This window comes from Somniosus microcephalus, chromosome 11 (genome assembly GCF_052327205.1).
Source record: "Somniosus microcephalus isolate GS21.2 chromosome 11, FLI_Smic_1.0, whole genome shotgun sequence".
In the NCBI taxonomy this organism is placed as follows: Eukaryota; Metazoa; Chordata; class Chondrichthyes; order Squaliformes; family Somniosidae; genus Somniosus; species Somniosus microcephalus.
In genome coordinates this window covers 12,786,747-12,808,511 of record NC_140997.1, presented here as the reverse complement: position 1 = coordinate 12,808,511, position 21,765 = coordinate 12,786,747, and the positions used below count along the sequence as shown (strand labels likewise).

The window sequence follows — 21,765 nt, the reverse complement described above, 5'->3', positions numbered from 1 at the left end:
TGCTTTACAGCCAATGAAGTATTTTTGAAGTGTAGTCACTGTTGCAATGTAGGAAACGCAGCAGCCATTTTGCGCACAGCAAGCTCCCACAAACAGCAGTGGGATAATGATCGGATAATCAGTTTTTTTAGTGGTGCTGATTGAAGGATAAATATTGGCCCAGGGCACCGGGGAGAACTCCCCTGCTCCTGTTCAAAATAGTGCCTTTGGATCTTTTATGTCCACCTGAGAGGGCAGACGGGGCCTCGGTGTAACGTCTCACCCGAAAGACGGCACCTCCGACAGTGGGGCGCTCCCTCAGCACTGCCCTGGGAGTGTCGGCCTGGATTACGTGCTCAAGGTTTTGGAGTGGGGCTTGAACCCACGACTGTAATGAATGGTCACACAGACCTGGGCCGCCAGCAGTTTCACCACGACTGTAATGAACGGTCACACAGACCTGGGCTGCCAGCAGTTTCACCACGACTGTAATGAACGGTCACACAGACCTGGGCCGCCAGCAGTTTCCCCACGACTGTAATGACCGGTCACACAGACCTGGGCCGCCAGCAGTTTCCCCATGACTGAAATGAACGGTCACACAGACCTGGGCTGCCAGCAGTTTCCCCACGACTGTAATGAATGGTCACACAGACCTGGGCCGCCAGCAGTTTCCCCACGACTGTAATGAATGGTCACACAGACCTGGGCCGCCAGCAGTTTCCCCACGATTGAAATGAACGGTCACACAGACCTGGGCCGCCAGCAGTTTCCCCACGACTGTAATGAACGGTCACACAGACCTGGGCTGCCAGCAGTTTCCCCACGACTGAAATGAACGGTCACACAGACCTGGGCCGCCAGCAGTTTCCCCACGACTGAAATGAACGGTCACACAGACCTGGGCCGCCAGCAGTTTCCCCACGACTGAAATGAACCGGTCACACAGACCTGGGCCACCAGCAGTTTCCCCACGACTGAAATGAATGGTCACACAGACCTGGGCCGCCAGCAGTTTCACCACGACTGAAATGAATGGTCACACAGACCTGGGCCGCCAGCAGTTTCACCACGACTGAAATGAACGGTCACACAGACCTGGGCTGCCAGCAGTTTCACCACGACTGAAATGAATGGTCACACAGACCTGGGCCGCCAGCAGTTACCCTTTGTGTTTATTAAGTCAGCTGAGAGCTGGCCTCTCTTCACCACATGGTGGCGCCAGATTCTTTTTTGTTTTTCTCGGAAGGGAAGTCTGTGTTTGTGCACTGTGCTGTTTAGTTACTGTGCGTAGTGCGTTTTAACTCTATTCAGGATTTAGCCATATAGGGAAAAGGTGCAATATATAAGCATTCATAGCTGAAAATGAGAGAGAGAGCTAGAGTATAACAGCATATAAGGGATAAGACACTTTTATAGGTGCAACATGTTTGGTGTGTGCAGGTAAAGATGATTTGAATTACGAATTTGTTCATTTTTAATTTTGATTGCTAATTTTGATTTTCAGGCCATTCACGTAGAGACTGATCCCCAGACCATCAGCGCCTATGTAATTTATTTATCACAGCACGCACCAGTAGAGGAGCAGGCTCAGCACAACGACCTTGCTCTGGTAAGAACAGCACGGGGGGCGTGGGCAGCGACAACTAAAGTACGAGTAGCTGTCTCGCTCGCCCAGCTTGGGCAAGTTTTTCTTTAAATTTTAATGAGATGTTGCTAAGATGTGTCATTGCCACTTTAATGTTGATAATGAGGTGTCGGCAACAGCCACGTGTACTCCAGCACCGACAACACAGCCTTCATGTAAAGAAGATTGATTTACAAAGTACTTGCAGCACAGAAACAGGCCATTCGGAAAACTGGTCCTTGCCAGTGTTTATACTCCGCACGAGCCTCCTCCCACCCCTCTTCATCTCACTCCTTTTCATCTCGCTCCTTTCTCCCTCCTGTGTTTATCTAGTTTCCCCTTAAATGCCTCTGTGCTATTCGCCTCAACCACTCCCTGTGGTAGCGAGTTCCACATTCTCGCCACTCTCTGGGTAAAGAAGTTTCTCCTGAATTCCCGATTGGATTTATTGGTGATTATCTTATAATGATGGCCCCTAGTTCTGGACTCACCCACAAGTGGAGACATTTTCTCTGCGTCTGCCCTGTCGAACCTCTTCATAATCTTAAAGACCTCTGTCAGATCACCCACGGCCTCCACTTTTCTCGTGAGAAGAGCCCCAGCCTGTTGAACTTTTCTGCGTTCTCCACTGTTCATTTCCATGTTGGTCCATTTGGATCTTGGTCCTTCACCTCGGTTCCCCAATAAATTGGAACAGTGAGAGTGTAGTTACTGTGTGTGAAAGGTGGATAATCCCATCTTAACATTTAAACAAAAAAGACTGGTTGACGCCTGAAGTCGTTAAAGGATTAATTATTTTGTGGCGGTGCCGTGGCAATGAAGCCAACAGTGCTGTAATACAACAACTTGTATTTATATAGCGCCTTTTAATGTAGTAAAACGTCCCAAGGTGTTTCACAGGCGCGTTAACAGGTAAAGCTTAACACCGAGCTACATGAGGAGACATTAGGACAGGTGACAGAGGTGGTGACATGAATCTTGCCATTCATGTGGAAATGACTTATGAAATAATACTGGGCGGCCTGCTGGTGGCGCTGTCCAGGGAGAGTATAAATACTCGGACATGGGCCCAGCTTGCTCAGGACATTCTTTAACAGGAACTAGTGAAGGACGCAACTAGATCTCCATGTTGAAAAACAGTTGATTAAAGCCTTGTTTAATACTCAGACCCAAGTGCCTAGTAGTTTTCTTACGTCAGGTAGGTTTTAAGGAGCGTCTTAAAGGAGGAGAGGGAGGCAGAGAGGTTTAGGGAAGAATTCCAAAGCTTAGAGCCTAGACTGCTGAAGGCACGGCCACCAATGGTGGAGCAAAGAAAATCAGGGATGCGCAAGAGGCCAGAGCGCAGAGATCTGAGGGTTGTAGGGCTGGAGGAGGTTACAGAGATCGGGAGGGGCCAGGTCATGGAGGGATTTGAACACAAGTCTGAGAATTTTATATCTGAGGCATTGCTGGACCGGGAGCTAGTGTAGGTCGGCGAGCACCGGGGTGATGGGTGAATAGGACTTTGTAGTTTGCAACTCATTAATAAAAACAGAAAATGCTGGAAATGCACAGCAGGCCCGTCATGTGCCTGTAAAAGAGGAAAAAAAACAGGCTACCTGGTTTTGGGTGGAGACCCTTCAACAGCCTGCTGGGAGTAGGTCTTCCTCAGGGATCTGAACGTTATCCGATTTTCTTCTTTCGGATGCTGCGCTTCCAACATTCTTTCCTTGTTTCAGCTTTCCCACCATTTTGTAATTTTTTTTTTTCCTGTTCGTAACCCGCCGTTCTGTTTCCCCAGGACGTCGCTCGCTTAATCGTCGAGCGGTCCACCATCATGACTCACCTCTTCGCCAAGCATGCCTACAGAACGGAGTGCGAGTCCGTGCTGGTGGCGCTGATCGCCATCTTCTCGCGCTACGTGAGGCGGATGCGGAAGACCAAGGAGGACGAGGAGGTGTACAGCTGGGTGAGTCGGCCGCCTCGTCGGGACACAACACGAGGAATGCGTGCGGCTGGGGGGAGCTGGCGGAGCAGGTCATGATCGGCAGCTCCAGGGACCGGACTCCAGGAACTACTCCCTGATCCTGTGCTGGGATTTGGCTGCACTCCTGGGCGGTCCAGCTTTTGCCACATGTCCAGTGTCTGCCCGGCTGTTTACATAGAAGATAGAAGCAGGAGCCGGCCATTCGGCCCCTCGAGCCTGCTCCACCATTCAATGAGATCATGGCTGATCATCCAAACTCAGTGCTCTCTCCCCATATCCCTTGATCACCTTAGCCTTAAGAAATATATCCAACTCCTTCTTGAATATATTTAATGAATTGGCCTCCACTGCCTTCTGTGGTAGAGAATTCCACAGGTTCACCACTCTCTGGGTGAAGAAATTCCTCCTCATCTCTGTCCTAAATGGCTTACCCCTTATCCTTAGACTGTGACCCCTGGTTCTGGACTCCCCGACCATTGGGAACATCCTTCCTGCATCTAGTCTGTCTAGTCCTGTCAGAATTTTATAAGTTTCAATGAGTTTCACTCCATAGAGTCCACTATCCACGTGAAGAAGTTAAATTGGAATTTAATTGAAAAATTGCCACGGTGGACTGGAGGTTTACAGGGACAAACGGAATTGGGGTGGGGGTGGTCAAGGGGTCAGGGGAGAGAGCAAAAAGAAGCTGGGATTGTTCTCCTTGGAGCAGAGAATGTTAAGGGGAGATTTAACCGAGGTGTTCAAAGTAAATAAGCAGATCCTGTTCCCAGTGGCGGATGGGTCGGTAACTAGAGGGCACAGATTTAAGGTAATTGGCAAAAGAACCAGCGGGCACATGAAGAGAAATGTGTTTTACGCAGCGAGTTGTTGTGATCTGGAATGCGCTGCCTGAAAGGGCGGTGGAAGCAGATTCAACAGTGACTTTCAAAAGGGAATTGGATAAAGACTTGAAGGGGAAACATTGCAGGGCGATGGGGAACAAGGAGGGGAGTGGGATTAATTGGAGGGCTCTTTCAAAAGAGCCGGCACTGGCACGGTGGGCTGAATGGCCTCCCTCTGTATCATTCTATGATTCTCTTCAGTTGACAGTAGGGCCAGAGGAGAGACAGCCCAATGGGGCAGGCAGTGATGAGGCTGCACCACTTCTAAACTGTTCCCAATAGAATCCATTCGGCCCATCCTGACTGGCTGGCTCTTTGAAAGAGCTTTTCAATTATTTCCACTCTCCGCGCCCCCCCGCCTCACCCCTGCTCTTTCCCCATAGCTGGGCAATTTTTTTCATTTTCAAGTATATATCCAATTCCCTTTAGAAAGTTAACTTATGACTTGAATATTTTATAGTCTTGAATGCGATTTGATTCTAAGAATCCGACTGCTGTGACAGGGAGAGCGCTTCCTTCGCTAACCGTGCTTTGTGTTTCTGGCCCACAGTCCGAGTCCCAGGACCAGGTCTTCCTGCGATGGACCACCGGGGAGACGGCCACCATGCACATCCTGGTGGTTCACGCCATGGTCATCCTCCTGACGCTCGGACCCCCTCAAGGTATAAACCCAACGCGGGGTGGCGGTGCTCGTCTGTGGATTACGTTTAACCGTCTGTGTGTTTGAGAAAGTAGGAGGGGGGGTGGTGGGAGACGCTAATGAAATTCATTATTACAGGTGTCCGCCGTGGCGCATTGCGTAGCGCCCTCACGTCTGAGCCCGAAGGTCGTGGGTTCACTCCGTGTACGAAGCACTCGATGCCCAAGTCTTTCAGGGTAACTTGGGTTCAGGTCCCCACTCCAGAGACTTGAGCACACAATCCAGGCTGACACTCCCAGGGCAGTGCTGAGGGAGTGCTGCACTGTTGGAGGTGCCGTCTTTCAGATGAGATGTTAAACCGAGGCCCCGTCTGCCCTCTCAGGTGGACGTAAAAGATCCCACGGCACTATTTCGAAGAAGAGCAGGGGAGTTATCCCTGGTGTCCTGGCCAATAATTATCCCTCAACCAACATCACTAAAAAACAGATGATCTGGTCATTATCAGGTTGCTGTTTGTGGGAGCTTGCTGTGCACAAATTGGCTGCCGCGTTTCCCACATTACAACAGTGACTGCACTTCAAAATGGTTTATTTTAAAAATCTGTGTGTCATGGTTGCTTATTTGTGTGCATGCTCGGAATAAAAAGTACTCCTCCTTAGAATTTTCTTCTCCAACACAATATATAGTCTTCAAAGAGGAAGTGCTTTGTTACTGAGCTAATGGTACGAGGAGCAATAACTCTGATTTTATCCCCTTTTCAATCTATTTTCCAAATTTGCTTAACATCCAGCCAGTCGCAGGGACTGCGTGGTGAACTCAGCTATCATCTCGTTCACCTCTGGCGCCTGGCTTCAAATATAACCGAGACAAAATTCTCCTCTCTCTCGGCCAGTGGTAAAGTGAAGTGATTTCAGGAAGTCAGCCCCCATTAGTTCTGAAGGGATGTGAGTCCGCAGTGGAAAATTGTCCACAATTTGGCACAAATTGACAATCTCACTCAGACAACCCGAGAAGGAGTGGTGTGGGAAATGGAAATGTCACCGGTGTAACGAGGGCCCTGCGCTGAGGTTGGAGCAGACGGTAGGAAAGCAGAACACCTGGCCAGCGCTGCACCTGATGTGAGTTGGCCCTGAGATTGGTTGCAAAATACTGTAATGGACTGTAACCCATTCCTGGACCGTTCCCTCCTTGGTGAGTAGAAAGATCCATGGGCCGACCACTTGTGGTCCTGTCAAAGACGATCTTGCACTGCAGTAATATTCCTGTGCGCATGTGTGTGTGTCACTTGCAACATCGCACTGGGGGAATGCGTTTCAATGTATGAAAATTCCCATTGTGTTGCCTGTGTCATACCCCCAGGATAAAGCAGTCCGCTTAATCGGCACGGCACCTTAAAAATCCCCTCCCTCCACCACCGACGTACCGTGGCTGCAGTGTGTACCATCTACAAGATGCACTGCAGCAACTCGCCAAGGCTTCTTCGGCAGCACCTCCACCACCTAGAAGGACAAGGGCAGCAGGCGCATGGGAACACCAGCACCTCCAAGTTCCCCTCCAAGTCACACACCATCCTGACTTAGAACTATATCTTCGATCCTTCATCGTCACTGTGTCAAAATCCTGGAACTCCCTCCCTAACAGCACTGTGGGAGTACCTTCACCACACGGACTGCAGCGGTTCAAGAAGGTGGCTCACCACCACCTTCTCAAGGGCAACTAGGGATGGGCAATAAATGCTGGCCTTGCCAGCGACGCCCACATCCCAAGAATTAAAAGTCACCCCTAGACCAGAGCCGCTCACTGATTATTTTTCGCTCGGGGTAGGGGTGGCTGTGTCCCGCTGCTGTCTATATGACGCTGCTCCCTAACGAGCCTTGGATGAAGAACTCTGTGTAACCTCGAACCTGTGTACCATTGCAAGCTCCCTGTGCTCCAACTCCCTGCGCTTGGCTCTTCACCGCCCCTGTCGGGCTGAATGTGATTGCGGTTTCCTAGGTAGGTTTCCCTGAATACTCCCGCGAGAATGGTGCGATTATTGCTAGCGTCTAATGGCTCTTGAATCGTGGCTTGCAGGCGAGAGTGATTTCCACCACCTCCTCAACGTCTGGTTTCCCGAGAAGAAGCCGCTCCCCACTGCATTCCTGGTCGACACCTCGGAAGAAGCTCTGCTTCTCCCCGACTGGCTGAAACTCCGGATGATTCGCTCGGAAGTGTCTCGATTGGTGGATTCAGGTAAGAGGATATAGATTTGTTGCTCCGCCAGTAATGAAGGAACTGGAAACATCGCCGCCCTGTGCTCTGTTCCAAGTTGACACGATATTCTCCACATTTTACAACAGAATGATCTTTCCCAGTTAACTCACGAGGGCTATTTCCGCCTGAATTTGTTTTGTTTTGTTTTGTTGGGCAGCACACTGGGTGAGTCACCTTTTTAAATTCAGCCCAGACTAAAGGCAGAAGAGACTCTCGTGTCTCTTGCATGTTGGGACCCCCAAACAGAAAGTGTTAAACCCTTAACCCGGTTATTGACCTATCCAGGCAAGCGGTGTTCCATCATACTCCTGACTCGAGATGTGTCCGTCTAAACCTGGTGTGTGGCCCACCAGACACCCAAGGTAGGCGCCACGGAGACGCAAAGCCCGGGCGCTCCTGACGTAAAGCGTGGATGCGCGCGGTAAGCTGTACGTGTTTTCTGGCACAGCGTGGGGCTGGAAAGTCTCTCTGGCTGGTGGCTGGCTTGTGGAGGCAGTGAGGAGGATGTCTGGAACAACAGCTTGCGTTTATACAACACCTTTAACGTAGTGAAACCGCCCCAAGGCGCATCACGGGAGCGTAATCAAACAAAAATTGACACGAGCCACATGAGATTTTAGGGCAGGTGAGGGGTAGGTTGTGATGAGCACCTTAAAAGAGGAGGGACAGATGGAGAGGCAGAGAGGTTTTAGGGAGGCGATTCCAGAGCTTAGGGCCCAGGTAGCTGGAGGCATGGCCGCCAATGGTGGAGCGATGGAACTCGGGGATGTTCAAGAGGCCAGAATTAGAGGAGCGCAGAGATCTCGGAGGATCGTGGGGCTGGAGGAGGCTACAGAGATAGGGAGGGGCGAGGCCATGGAGGGATTTGAACACAAGGATGAGAACAAGCTGATGTAGAGGGTGATAGATGGCTCGCAGAGACTTACAAGGCAGTAATTCAGTTGAGTGGTCGTGATGACATTGCAAACCACAAGAGTGAAGCCTGAGCATTTTATGAATGTCAGCACAATGTGAGGTTGAGTTATTGCCTTAAACTCCCTGCCTGACGTTTCTTTAATACCCTTTCCACAAAAGGCCACTTTCTCGCTAGAGATTGTTGGGCTGTGGAAGCCGGCTACTCTCCGGCACCTTGCCCCTGTCACCATTTGTTGCCCCGCGTGAGCCTGGAGAACAGCTGTTCGACCATGGAAGGAATCACAGCTGAGTCCAATGCCGGCCCCCTGATGTCCACGTACATGTGCTTTCTGATGTAAGAAAACTACTAAACACTTGGTTGAGTATAAAACAAGGCTTTAATCAACTGTTTCACAACCATGAGCTCTAGTTACATCACTAGTTCCTGGTTACAAAAACGTCCTGAGCAAGCTGGGCCCACGCCCGAGTATTTATACTTTCCTTGGACGGCGCCACCAGCTGGCTGCCCAGTGTTATCTCATGAGTCATTTCTACATGAATGGTGAGATTCATGACACTTTCCAGAAGGGGCCTTTGGATAGGAGCAGGCCATTCAGCCCCTTTAGTGCATGACAGCCCTGGCTGTGGATTTTCATCCCTAGTGCAGAGGCACTGCGTCAATTGTAGCACCCCAATTGTTGCCCTTGCTGGGATTGGCCAGCTCACTGTAAAGATTAAACCTGGGATCTTCCTGGTCTTTATGGCCGTTCGACACCAACTGGCGCACCTACCCGCTCAGCCACGAGGCAGCTGTGACGTGTTTACGGTCAATACCTTGGATTAAACTGGTTCTTCTGCTCCCCACTCTTTCAGAGCCTTATCCTTTTAACGTTGCACCAGGTCAGATACAGCTTTATATAAAGCGACGTATCACCCAGTCTTTCCCAATAAAGTTACAGGAATCCAGTCTCTATCATTAATCCCTGGGTCTGAACATCATTGGAAATCAGCAACATGGAGCATGCTGACAGTAACTGATGTCCAATAAAAGCTGAATGAAGCCACTCTCTGAAGTTGATTACTTGTATAATTAGGTGTCCTGGAGTGATTTCAAGCCTTGCCGTTAAGTTGACAGTTCTAATAAACCACTTGAGGTTCATTCCCGGGGTTTATGGTGTCATCTGTACTCTGTGAATTAAATTACAGCCTTGTAATCCCTGCCAGGTGGTTTTTTTTAATTGTGAAAACTGGGCGATGGGTCTGTGAGCCCATATTGCCAGACACCACCGACAGCGGAATGAGCAGGAGAAAAGACCAGATTAATCAAACAGTAGGCATTAGGTGTGGCAGCTTTGTGTTCTCAAAGCCTTGGCTTGTAGGAGCAGCAAGGGAAGACTTGAGGGAGATGCATTCTGCCGTTTTTGAGGTGTAGAGAAAGACTGAGTTAGAGCAGGAGACAATCTGTAGCCATTGTCCCGTTATGTAACTTCCTGTTGTCTCCTTTTGGCTGCAGCAGCCTTGCAGGATCAGGAGCTGAAGTGGAAACAATTTGCGCTTGGCTCTGAATGGTATCTGTGTTGTGCAGCACACAGGGCGGCTAACCCTTGACTCTCGTTCCCTTTTCTCCCGCAGCGCTCCAGGATCTGGAGCCTCAGCAGCTAATCCTGTTTGTGCAGTCCTTCGGCATCCCGGTCTCCAGCATGAGCAAACTCCTGCAGTACCTGGACCAGGCCGTGTCTCACGATCCCCAGACACTCGAACAGAACATCATGGACAAAAGTACGTGTTTCAATAACGAGGAGATAATAACGGCTGCGGATGGTGTTTCCCTTTCTATTAGTTAACATAAGAATTAGGAGCAGGAGTGGGCCATTCGGCCCCTCGAGCCTGCTCCGCCATTCAATAATATCATGGCTGATCTTCGACCTCAACTCCACTTTCCCGCCCGATCCCCATATCCCTTGATTCCCCTAGTTAGTTCTCTCTTCTCTTCTGCAGGCACTGACTGATACTGCGGGGGTGTGGGGGTCGTTCCACAGATGATGTCAGCCCTACGGCACCTCACCAAGTGGTCATTCTTCATGTGTGAGCTTGGAGAGTGACTATCGGCAACTATTCGACCATGGGAGGGAATCCGGATCAAGAAAGACTTGCATTTATATAGCGCCTTTCACGACATCAGGCTGGCCCAGATCATTTTACAGCCAATGAAGTACTTTTGACGTGTAGTCACTGCTGTAATGTAGGAAATGCGGCAGCCAATATGCGCACAGCAAGCTCCCACAAACAGCAATGTGATAATGGCCAGACAATCTGTTTTAGTGATGTTGGTTGAGGGATAAATGTTGGCCCAGGGCAACATTCTTCTTTGAATAGTGGCCGTGCGATCTTTTACGTCCACCTGAAGGCAGACGTCTCATCCGAAAGATGGCACCTCCGACAATGCAGCACTCCCGGGAGTGTTGGCCTGGCTTGTGTGCTCAAGTCTCCGGAATGGGACTTGAACCCACGACCTTCTGAGGCGAGAGAGTGTTACCCACTGACCCACGGCCTGACCCTATCTCTCCTGACGACTATAGTCCAGCAGGGCCCACCCGATAAGAGGCTGAGCGAAGTAATTCTGGCTGCTTTTTTGTGATTAATTCACCCCTCTCTCTCTCTTTCTCTCTCTCTCTTGCCCAGGGAGGCCGCGACCAATTGTAGCCCCTCAACTTGCTGAGATCAGGAGATTGTGTTTCGAAAGGTGTTTGTTGTTGTGAGCTGGCTGGCTGTTCGCCCCACTTGTGCGTGCACCAGGCCAAGATTAGCAGGCGACTGCGTGGGCCCCTCAGTAATCCATCTTGGACCATCTGCTGTATCCAGCGCAGTCATTGTGATTAAATTAGATGGTGTTACTGAATGGATAGTTGTAATAAGCAGACTACACAGGGGAGTGGATGATTGCAATGCTTCTAATTCAAAATAATGGATGGTAATTAAAAATGAAGGATGAATGATTCAGAAGTGGAAAATTACAAATTTATTGCGGTGTTCTTTATGATATTGGAACATGAATTATATTTTTTTAATTCCCGATTATTTAACATGCTATTATTTCTGGTCTTGCAGTGCTGCCGGTTGTTTGTATCAGATACCCAAAGGCAATGTTCACTGCTTATCCAGCGTTAAGTGACTTGTGCTTGGTTTATTTATTTATGTTGGTTCCAATTTTCAGACCGAGTTTCACATTGGCCTCCTAGTTTTCAAGGGAGCAAATTTGCTACTGATTTTTGTTGTTGTTGGCAGTAGACTTGTGTTAGTCTGGTGATTTCAGGAAATTATAATTCTGGTTTAAAAAAAAAAAAAATAAGGCCGACATTTTTTAATTTGGGTAACGTATTATGAAATTCAGACGATGAAACCTAGGAGGCAACATGTTTCTAGCTTTTGAATCCTTCTCTGCTTGGCAGCAGGAGCCACTGTGCCATCTCTGGGACACCAGGCTTCCAGGGGAAGGAGGGTGAAGGATATGAGCACTGTGCCACATCAGTGTCTCCTTATTATAGAATCATACAGCACACAGAAAGAGGCCATTTGGCCCATTGTGTTGTGCTGGCTCTTTGAAAGAGCTCTCCAAGTAGTCCCACTTTTTCCCCTTGCTCTTTCCCTGTAGCCCTGCAAATTTTCCCTTTTCAAGTATAATATCCAGTTACCTTTTGAAAGTTATTTTTGAATCTGCTTCCACCGCCCTTTCAGGCAGCGCATTCCAAAACATAACAACTTGCTGCTTAAAAAAAAAATGTCTCCTCATCGCCGCCCCTGGTTTTTCTTTGTTGCCAATTACCTTCTATCTGTGTCGAGCTACTCCGTCAGTTTATCCAGTGAGGTACTGAGCCCCACAGATCAGGAAAGTCCCGAGTCCAGTAAGCTGTAGTGCTGAGTTAGCTGATTTCACGGTGGTATGGATGCTACCTTGGGCTCATCGCCCTGGGTTAGGGAGGTGTAAATCGTTCAGGTTCCCAACTCCTTGTTGCTATTCGCTGGCCTCGGGAAGTATGCACATGTGGACACAAACCGAGCACAGAATTTAGACCAGCTGTTGATGCCCTGTGGTCGGATAGCCTCCTGTCGGGGCCGGGGCTCGCACATGAATAGCTGCTGCTTGGGGGGGCGGCGGGGGGTGTCGGCAAGGAATCTGAAGCCCGTGGAACAGTATCCTGGACCACTGGTGTCAGCCATGGCTCGGTGGGCAGCACTCTCCCTCCTCCGAGTCAAAAGGTTGTGGGTTCAAATCCCACTCCAGAGATCGGAGCGCACAAATCCAGGCTGACACTCCCAGTGCAGTGCTGAGGGAGAGCTGCACTGTCGGAGGTGCCGTCTTTCGGATGAGACGTTAAACCGAGGCCACGTCTGCTCTCAGGAAGATGTAAAAGATCCCACGACGCTATTTGAATAAGAGCAGGGGAGCTATCCTCCGATGTCCTGGCCAATATTTATCCCTTAACCAAATTCACTTTTTAAAAAAAACCCACATTATCTCATTGCTGTCTGTGGGAGCTTGCTGTGCGCAAAATGGCTGCAGAGTTTCCTACATTACAACAGTGACTGCACTTCAAAAAGCTTTGGGACTTCCTGAGGTCGTGGAAGGCGCTATATAAATGCAAGTCTTTCTGTCTTTATCCTAGAAAGTAGTCAGTGTCTCGGAGAACGGAAGAGAAGGAAGTTGTCCGGGGGTGGGGGTTGGGAGCGGGGGATGAAGAAAGTCCCATCGCCAAGAACTGTATGGCAAACTTAAAATATACACCGTGTACCTCAGTGTCTTGGTGCTAACTGTGCCCAGAATACAATTCCCCAGATATAATGGCTCATGTAAAGCTGGTTTGCCACCAGATATTTCTTACACTGGGTATGTGAGGGTTGTGCGAGCACATTCTAATTCTCTTGTCTTTCTCACTGTAGACTATATGGCTCACCTGGTGGAAGTGCAGCACGAGAGAGGAGCGACTGGTGGGCGCACCTTCCACACGCTGCTCACCGCCTCCCTGCCCCTAAACACAGGTACCCCTCGCAGTCTGAGTTCCTCTGCATCGTATTCACTCTCCATGCCCTGCTGATAGTTTCTGTCAGAGGCTCCATCTTCACCATCTGTAAATCTCTCTGCTCGCTTTCTTGCCTCTGCAGTGGTTGTGGACCCAGGGTTACCTTAATCTCATTCGTGGAACTTCTATCAGATTAAACGTCAGGGGCCCGGTGGGCAGTGAGACTGAGGGGGGGTGGCTCGATGGGCAGTGAGACTGGTGGGGGTGTTGGTGGCTCGATGGGCAGTGACCTGGGGGGGGGTCGATGGGCAGTGAGACTGGCGGGGGGGGGGGGTGAGCTCGATAGGCAGTGACCTGGGGGGGCGGGGGATCGATGGGCAGTGACCTGGGTGGGGGGGGGATCGATGGGCAATGACCGGGGGGGGGGGGATCGATGGGCAGTGAGACTGGGGGGGGGTGGTGAGCTCAATGGGCAGTGAGACTGGGGGGGGTGGGGGGTGAGCTCGATGGGCAGTGAGACTGGGGGGGGGGGGTGATCGATGGGCAGTGACCGGGGGGGGGGGGGGTGGCTCGATGGGCAGTGACTGGGGGAGGGGGGGATCGATGGGCAGTGACCGGGGGGGGGGGATCGATGGGCAGTGAGACTGGGCGGGGGGGGGGGGGGATCGATGGGCAGTGAGACTGGGGGGGGGGGGGGGATCGATGGGCAGTGACCGGGGGAGGGGGGGATCGATGGGCAGTGACCGGGGGGGGGGGGATCGATGGGCAGTGAGACTGGGGGGGGGGTGAGCTCGATGGGCAGTGAGACTGGGGGGGGCGGGCGGTGAGCTCGATGGGCAGTGAGACTGGGGGGTGCGGGGGGTGAGCTCGATGGGCAGTGAGACTGGTGGTGGTGGGGGGGGGGGGGATCGATGGGCAGTGACCGGGGGGAATGGGGATCGGTGGGCAGTGACCGGGAAAGTGGGGGGGGGGTCGATGGGCAGTGACCGGGGGTGTGAGCTCGATGGGCAGTGAGAGTGGGGGGGTGGTGAGCTCGATGGGCAGTGAGACTGGGGGGGGGTGAGCTCGATGGGCAGTGAGACTGGGGGGGCGGGGGGTGAGCTCGATGGGCAGGGAGACTGGGGCGGGCGGGGTGGGGGGGGGGGCTCGATGGGCAGTGAGACTGGGGCCGGGTGGGGGGGGGGGCTCGATGGGCAGGGGCCGGGGGGGGAATGGGGATCGGTGGGCAGTGACCGGGGGCGGGGGGGGGGGGGGGGATCGATGGGCAGTGACCGGGGGAGGGGGGTCGATGGGCAGTGACCGGGGGGACAGTTTTTCACCTGAGTGTGCTGCGCCCAGTCTGCTTCCCACCTGAGATCCCGGCTGTGATCTGCGAACTCTGCACAGTCTGCCGATCGATCCACTATTTTACCGGCTCTTTACCAATCCAGCCAGCTGGGGGAGCACTTTCCCAAACATTCTCTCTCCTCACTCAATAGGGAAGCTGCTCCTTTCATTGGAAGTGATGTGAAATGACTGCGTTGGGTCATTAACGCCTGTTAAATGTAGATTTCTTGTACCTTTTCCCAGAAAACGCAGACCTCAACAGACAGAGCTCGAGCCACGCGGCACCACAGTGTCCCATCCGGATTCGAAGGCCGACGCGGATTCCCGTTATTGGGCCAGATGAAGACTTGGCTGGGTTATTCCTTCAGGTACAGAAAATGTTTGCCTTTATAAACTGTGCATCGCTGAAACCTAACGGACTTCCACTAACTGTGTCACCTCCTGCTCTGGTTTCCATCGCCTAAGGGGGTCGAAGAGGACATTTCCCGAGTGTTTTTTTCCCCCCTGTTTTTTGCCTCTCCCGGGAGATTGCATGGCTCTGGGGGATCAGGGGGGGTGCGGGTGGAGGGAGGGTAGAAGTGTCTCGTCCGGTTGTTCCGGCCATCATGGCGTGTGGGGCAGGCTCAATGGAGTCTCCTGCTCATCGAATGTCGTAACCATGATCTTCTTCCTTTCAGCTTTTCCCCATGAACCCTGACCCAAGGTGGAAGAGCTCAAACACTCGCTCGATCTCGCTGACGCTGCAGCACTCTCTGGCCCAGGAGCTGAGCCGAGTCCATCAGGGGGAGGCGGAGGAGACGGGAATCGCCCTCCGACTGCTTCAGGCCATCTCCGCGCTGCTGAACTCCCCACACAGTGGGGCCTTTGTGTTGTCCATGCACAGGAATTATGTAATCTCCTGTCCCTTAATGAGACAGCTCTATCAGTATCAGGTACTGCAGTGTGCAGGCACTTGTATGTTTGTGACAGGCAGTAGGAGTGTGAGCGTGAAGACGTGTAACTGTGTGTGTATGAGCGAGTATTTATCCATATTAACACATTGATGTGGGAAGGTGATAATAATCACTATACAGGAAACTTTTTTTTATCCGGGACCGACGTGGTGCCGGTTCATCAAAAATTCTGGATAACCGAAAGCTATAGTAAAAGATACGGAGCTGAGAGCCCCGTATAAAGCAACAAACCCTGTTGCTTAGCAACAGGTTCAGAACAATGGCCAAAAGTTCCAAGCGTCTCTGTAGCTTAGCAACAGCTGCAGCCACACCCTTACACAGCAACAGATGGAGGAAGGCCAGTAATAAAACTTACCTGAACCTACTCCTGAATTTTGCCGGTTAACCGAGATTTCCGGTTATTTAGGTGCCAGTAAATCAAAAGTTTCCTGTATATATTCAGCATGTATGTGAGTATGACCTACATTGGCTCCCGGTCCAGCAACGCCTCAAATGTAAAATTCTCATCCTTGTGTTCAAATCCCTCTGTGGCCTTGCCCCTTCCTATCGCTCTAATCTCCTCCAGCCCTACAATCAATGCTCCCTCTAATTTTTTTTTGGGGGTGTGCGGCCCCTTTAACAGGGTGCGCGGCCCATTCAAATTTCCGCACATGCGCGGTTTTTCCATTCAAACGCCGGTGAGCCGGCTGCGCGGGACCTCCAGACCGCCGCGCGGCTTAAAGGCAACATTGCCTACAGCCCTCCGCGCTCCTCCAATTCTGGCCTCTTGCGCATCCCCTGATTTTAATCGCTCCACCATTGGCGGCCGTGCCTTCAGCTGCCTGGGCCCTAATTTCTGGAATTCCCTCCCTAAACACCTCTACCTCACTCACCTCCTTTTAAGATGCTCCTTAAAGTCTACCTCTTTGACCAAGCTTTTGATCACCTGTCCTAATTATCTCCATATGTGGCTCGGTGTCAAACTTTGTTTGACAATCACTCCTGTGAAACGCCTTGGGACGTTTTACTATGTTATAAGTGCTACATAAATGCAAGTTGTTGTTGTATATGCTTGCATACGTGAGGCTGTATGTTTAGTGTGAGCGTGCATTAGTGTAAGTGTGTCTGTGTCTGTCATCACGTACAATGCTGGTGTTAATGCATGATGTGCTGATGTGGGTGTCCCAGTGTTTCCTTTTCAGTGTTGGTATGGTGAATTTATAAGGGAAGATTAAAGAAGTTTGTTTTTCTTTACCAAAGACTTGGCTTTGAGCTGACCGAGTGGAAGTTTTCCAGATTATGAAGGAAATTGACCAAGTTGATCCAGACAGGTCAAAGAAGATAGAAAGACTTGTATTTATATAGCGTCTTACATGACCTCAGGACACCCCAAAGCGCGCTCGTGTTTTTATGCAAATAAATTTGCGTACCCGTGTGTTTAGCGGACGCTGACGGCTTCTTTTGTCCGGTTCACAGAGAAGCCTGCCGCAGGAGGCTGCCGCTGCGGCCCTCTTCTACAACATGGTGATGCAGATACGGACGTGGCTGGAGAATCCGGCAGTGGAGGAGGGTCCACTCCGAGCGCTCCTGAAATCCCTGGCCGCTCAGTGCTCGCTGAAGCACAGGATGGGCGACGGTACTGTATCATCTCCGCATGATTACTGTGTGACTGGCTGATGTACAATTCACCGCCTTTTAAAACTCAAGCTGGGCTTCAACTAACCACTGTTAGTTGTTATTTCAACTAACCACTGTTTAATTTAACTTGACTTGACTTTCAACCCTGGCCTTTTGCCCAGGTTTCTCAATAACAGGAACATTAGCAGGAAAGAAAGAAAGAATTTGCATTTATACTTGCATAGCCTCCGGACGTCCCAAAGCGCTTTACAGCCAATGAAGTGTAGTCACTGTTGTAATGTAGGAAATGCAGCAGCCAATTGGCGCACAGCAAGCTCCCACAAACAGCAATGTGATAATGACCTGATGATCTGTTTTCGTCATGTTGTTTGAGGGATAAATATTGGCCCCAGGACACCGGGAATAACTCCCTGCTCTTCTTCAGCATCGTGCCATGGGATCTTTTACGTCCACTTGAGAGGCCAGATGGGACCTCGGTTTAACGTCTCATCCGAAACACGACACCTCTGACAGTGCAACACTCCCTCAGTGCTGCACTGGAGTGTCAGCCTAGATTTTGTGCTTAAGTCTCTGGAGTGGGACTTAAACCCACGACCTTCTGTCTCAGAGGCGAGAGAGTGCTACCCACTGAGCCACGGCTGACTTATTCACAGAAGTGGTCCAGTCTGCGAGCTGCGTTCCATTTCTGGCACGTACTTGCGCTCGCCCCGCACCAGCACCAACGATGCGCCGGCGATTTCCCTCCGTGGTGCTCAGCCCCTTGTCTTGTCCGGGACTCCGCAGAGGAGCAGGTTAGGCGCTCCCCCTCTGGGGGGGAAAAAGTGACGGTTAAGTGGAGGGACTGCCCTTGCCCATCTCCTGGCAGCCTGTTTCAAAGCAGCATTAGCGGCAGGTCCGAGAGGAGAAAGCCCACCTGCTCTCCCTGTAGCCATGACGCACAGAGTGACCCAGATCATTGATGGGAACAGGAATGACTTAAGAGGGAATTTCACCTTTCTCTTTTTTTTTTCCCCCCCCCCCCCCCCCCCCATGCCAGGAGAATGTAAAAAAAAATAATCGGCTTACTGTCCAGCCTGCTCTCTCTAAACAGCCAGCGAACACTCCGCTTTCTGTCAGTCTCGTACACGCAATGACACAACAGTTAGTAAAACTGAATGGGAAATTTGACAATTAGCGCCACTGGCCGCTGACTGAGGCTGCCCCAGGTCCTGGCGGGTCAGGTGCTGCACTCGTGTCGCTGCCTTTACACAGCGCACGGACCCCGCCTTTAGAATTAATTGGGCTCAAAATACTAGCTGCTGAAATCTCTCCCTTTCTGATCTCGGTCCATCCAGTTGCTAACAGCCCAGTGTGCTTGTTCAGTCTTTTAGACCCGAGAATTTGGCATCGGGTACCAAGGAGTGTGGTTTTTTTTGTGTTTTAATTCAGCTCCTCTTTCCGCTCCACCCCCCCAACCGTCCTCCCCTCACTTCCTGAAGGCTTGGCTCATGCTAGTATAAGATTAGGCAGAGGCTGCTGTCGATGTCTACGTGAAAGAACGAAGAAAGACTTGCATTTTTATAGCGCTTTTCACAATCTCAGGATGTCCCGGAGCACTTTACAGTCAATGAAGTACTTTTTGAAGTGTAGTCACTGTTGTAATGTAGGAAACGCAGCAGCCAATTTGCGCACAGCAAGCTCCCACAAACAACAATGTGATAATGACCCGATCATCTGTTTTAGTGATGTTGGTTGAGGGATAAATATTGACCAGGACACCAGGGATAACGCCTCTGCTCGTCTTCAAAATATTGCATTGGGATCTCGTACATCCACATGAGAGGGCAGATGGGACCTCTGTTTCATATCTTATCCAAATGACGGCACCTCTGGCAGTGCAGCACTCCCTCAGCACTGCACTGGAGTGTCAGACTAGATCACATGCTCAAGTCCCTGGAGTGGGTCTTGAACCCACGATCTTCTGAGTCAGAGGCGAGAGTGCTGCCCACTGAGCCACAGCTGCGAGTTCTAGAAGCAGCAGCCTAAACACTTACAAGTTTATTAAGTGTTAAATGAACATTCTCACATACAGCACCCTGGGACACACTGCAATGCTTTACTGCAGAAGATCACACTTTACAGTTGAGCTCAACTGACTAAATCTTCTTCTTCCAACCCACGTTACAATTTCCCCCCTTTTTATATCTTTCTAATAACTACATTACATTCTATGACCTTTGTACACTTTGCACCAGCTCATACTAGTCTGTAGCAAGAAGTCCCAGGATCTCTCGACATCTGTCATCAGTGGTTCCACCAGGAGCTGCTGGTGTTTAGGATGAGCAAAGCATTGAATGTGCCTGTCATGGCTACGCTGCAGATAGGTCAGTCTCTAACTATGCATGAACTGTGAGAAAGTGCAGATCTAAATGTAATCAGTGTGTTTAACCGCAAGATCAGGCTGTTTGTGACCTCTGTGAAGACTGTCAGCAAAGTTCTGCAGGTTTATAACCTAAGGGCTTGATGCAAAATGGGTCCCTCGCTCACAAAATGGGTCCCTCGCTCACAAAATGGGTCTCTCACTTGCTCTCGATCCCTTAATAATAGTGTACAGTTCCGCAAGCTCAGACAGCCCTCCAGTACCACGCCCACGTGGCCATGTACACGTGAGCCCAGATACTTGGCATTGTTTGGCCATTCCACCGAGTGAGAAAAGCTCGATCCCGCCCTCACTTGGCATTCTGTCGTGCGCACTTACCTAGCAGGAGTTAATGGGTAAATGGCTAGGAGCTGGAACAGTGGCTGAGTTTTTGTTTTCTCCCTCCCTTCCTTCTCCTCCTCCCCCCAAACCGAAGAGCGTCGAGGCCAGTTGTGGCCACCCACTGCTCCCCCACCTGCGAACAGGCCGGGAGACGCACCTGAAGCTGTCTGGCCCGTGTGGCTCAGAGCTCCACCAGATGCTGCTTCAAACCCAATAAACCAACTGGGGAGTTCATCAGAAGGCATTTTAAATAAGAGAATAATGGTTCTGGAGCTGTTTTGCCTGAAGAGCAAATTTGGAGTGGTTTTGAACTGACATCCTTCAGATTGCTATTTCAAAATGCAGCCTCCCCGAGATGTCTTCGATTCTGTAACCTAAACCTTTCTAAGTTTTTTTTTTTAGCTGGTGTCTTTTTGTGCCCCTCCGTGCAGTTGCTGAGTCACTGATCCGCAATGACATTTATATTGAATGATTTAAAATCATGGCGTCATTATTTCAAGTTTGTAGGGGCCTTACTTCCAACCAATAATTAGGATTACATCGAATGTACAGCACAGAAACAGGCCATTCGGCCCAAATGGTCTATGCCGGTGTTTATGCTCCACACGAGCCTCCTCCCACCCCTACTTCATCAAACCCTATCGGGGGTAATCCTGAGGTAATGCGTATACAGGAAACTCTCGATTTACCGGCACCTAAAAAAAAATAACCGGAAATCTCTGTTAACCGGCAAAATTCAGGAGTAGGTTCAGGTAAGTTTTACTTCATATTAGTGGCAGTTCCTGGATCTGTGGCTGTGTATCTGGGGTTCGTGCACTTGTTGCTAAGCGACAGGGATGCTTGGTCTGTGGCCGGTGTTCCTGCATAGGTTGCTAAGCAACAGGGAAGCCTGGATTTGTTGCTGTGTACGGAGCTCTCGTACCTTTTAACTATACCTCTCTGTAATCCGGACTTTTTGATAAACCGGCACCACGCCGGTCCCGTCGGTGCCGGATAATAGAGTTTCCTGTATTACAAGCCCAACCTAAAGCGAGGGTTTCGGCTGATTGCATAAACAAGAGTAAAGCACTCTCTCTGCCATAGAGGTTAGACCACAGCTTGTAACTCCCTTTTGTTAACTTGTAGTGTGAAGGTGTCAGACTTTGCATGGCTCAGAATACATAATGGAATTATGCTTCCACAGTGAGAGCTGGCTTCCGGCACCTGGCGGAGCAACTGACCTATCGGCAGGACCAGGAGCTGATCGATTCGGCGGTGCAGGGAATAATATCGGCTCTAAAAGCGGGAGAGAAGTGCAGCGTGGAGCCAGAGCTGAGGGGAAGAGGTACGCAATTACATAAGCACACGCCAGACACATTGACATGAATCAGTCATTCAGGAAAGAAAGACTTATGAAATAATACTGAGCGGTCTGCGGGTGGCGCTGTCCAGGGAGAGTATAAATACCCTGGCACGGGCCCAGCTTGCGCAGGACATTCTTAACAGGAACTAGTGAAGGACACAACTAGACCTCCATGTTGTGAAACAGTTGATTAAAGCTTTGTTTAACGCTTAGACCAAGTGCCTAGTGGTTTTCTTACGTCGCACATCCTACTCCGATCCGAATTAGTAACTGGAGGGAACTAAACAAGTTCTGGGTCAATAGCAGCTAAATTATTCAAAAGTAAGAACTGATGATAAGTATGTTGCCCAGTGTAGGACTGAGCTGTTACAGAACAGGAGAGTCACGGCCCGGTCCTTGGTCTGTGCAGTGTTAACTGGTTTCAAGAAAGATCTTGCATTTATATAGTGCCTTTCGTGACCTCAGGACGTCCCTAAGCGCTTTATTGCCAATGAAGTACTGTTCAGTCGCTGTTTGTTTAATGTGGGAA

General features: G+C 50.5%; 2 protein-coding genes across 5 annotated transcripts in view; one reads left to right on the top strand and one right to left on the bottom strand.

Annotated features, from left to right (window-relative positions):
- The window catches only part of micall2a (mical-like 2a), a 251,359-nt gene that overhangs the window by 160,085 nt on the left and 69,509 nt on the right, over positions 1-21,765 (bottom strand). The gene's annotated exons all lie outside the window — the stretch shown is intronic.
- ints1 (integrator complex subunit 1) overlaps positions 1-21,765 on the top strand; it is a 99,661-nt gene that overhangs the window by 43,744 nt on the left and 34,152 nt on the right. For all 4 annotated transcript variants that reach the window (XM_086000234.1, XM_086000233.1, XM_086000232.1 and 1 more), the window contains exons 24-33: positions 1,487-1,591; positions 3,387-3,554; positions 5,004-5,115; positions 7,167-7,325; positions 9,873-10,019; positions 13,179-13,277; positions 14,828-14,952; positions 15,262-15,516; positions 16,993-17,152; positions 21,078-21,218. In XM_086000234.1, the coding sequence (XP_085856360.1) occupies positions 1,487-1,591; positions 3,387-3,554; positions 5,004-5,115; positions 7,167-7,325; positions 9,873-10,019; positions 13,179-13,277; positions 14,828-14,952; positions 15,262-15,516; positions 16,993-17,152; positions 21,078-21,218 (1,471 nt within the window). The remainder of the gene's footprint in view (positions 1-1,486; positions 1,592-3,386; positions 3,555-5,003; positions 5,116-7,166; positions 7,326-9,872; positions 10,020-13,178; positions 13,278-14,827; positions 14,953-15,261; positions 15,517-16,992; positions 17,153-21,077; positions 21,219-21,765) is intronic.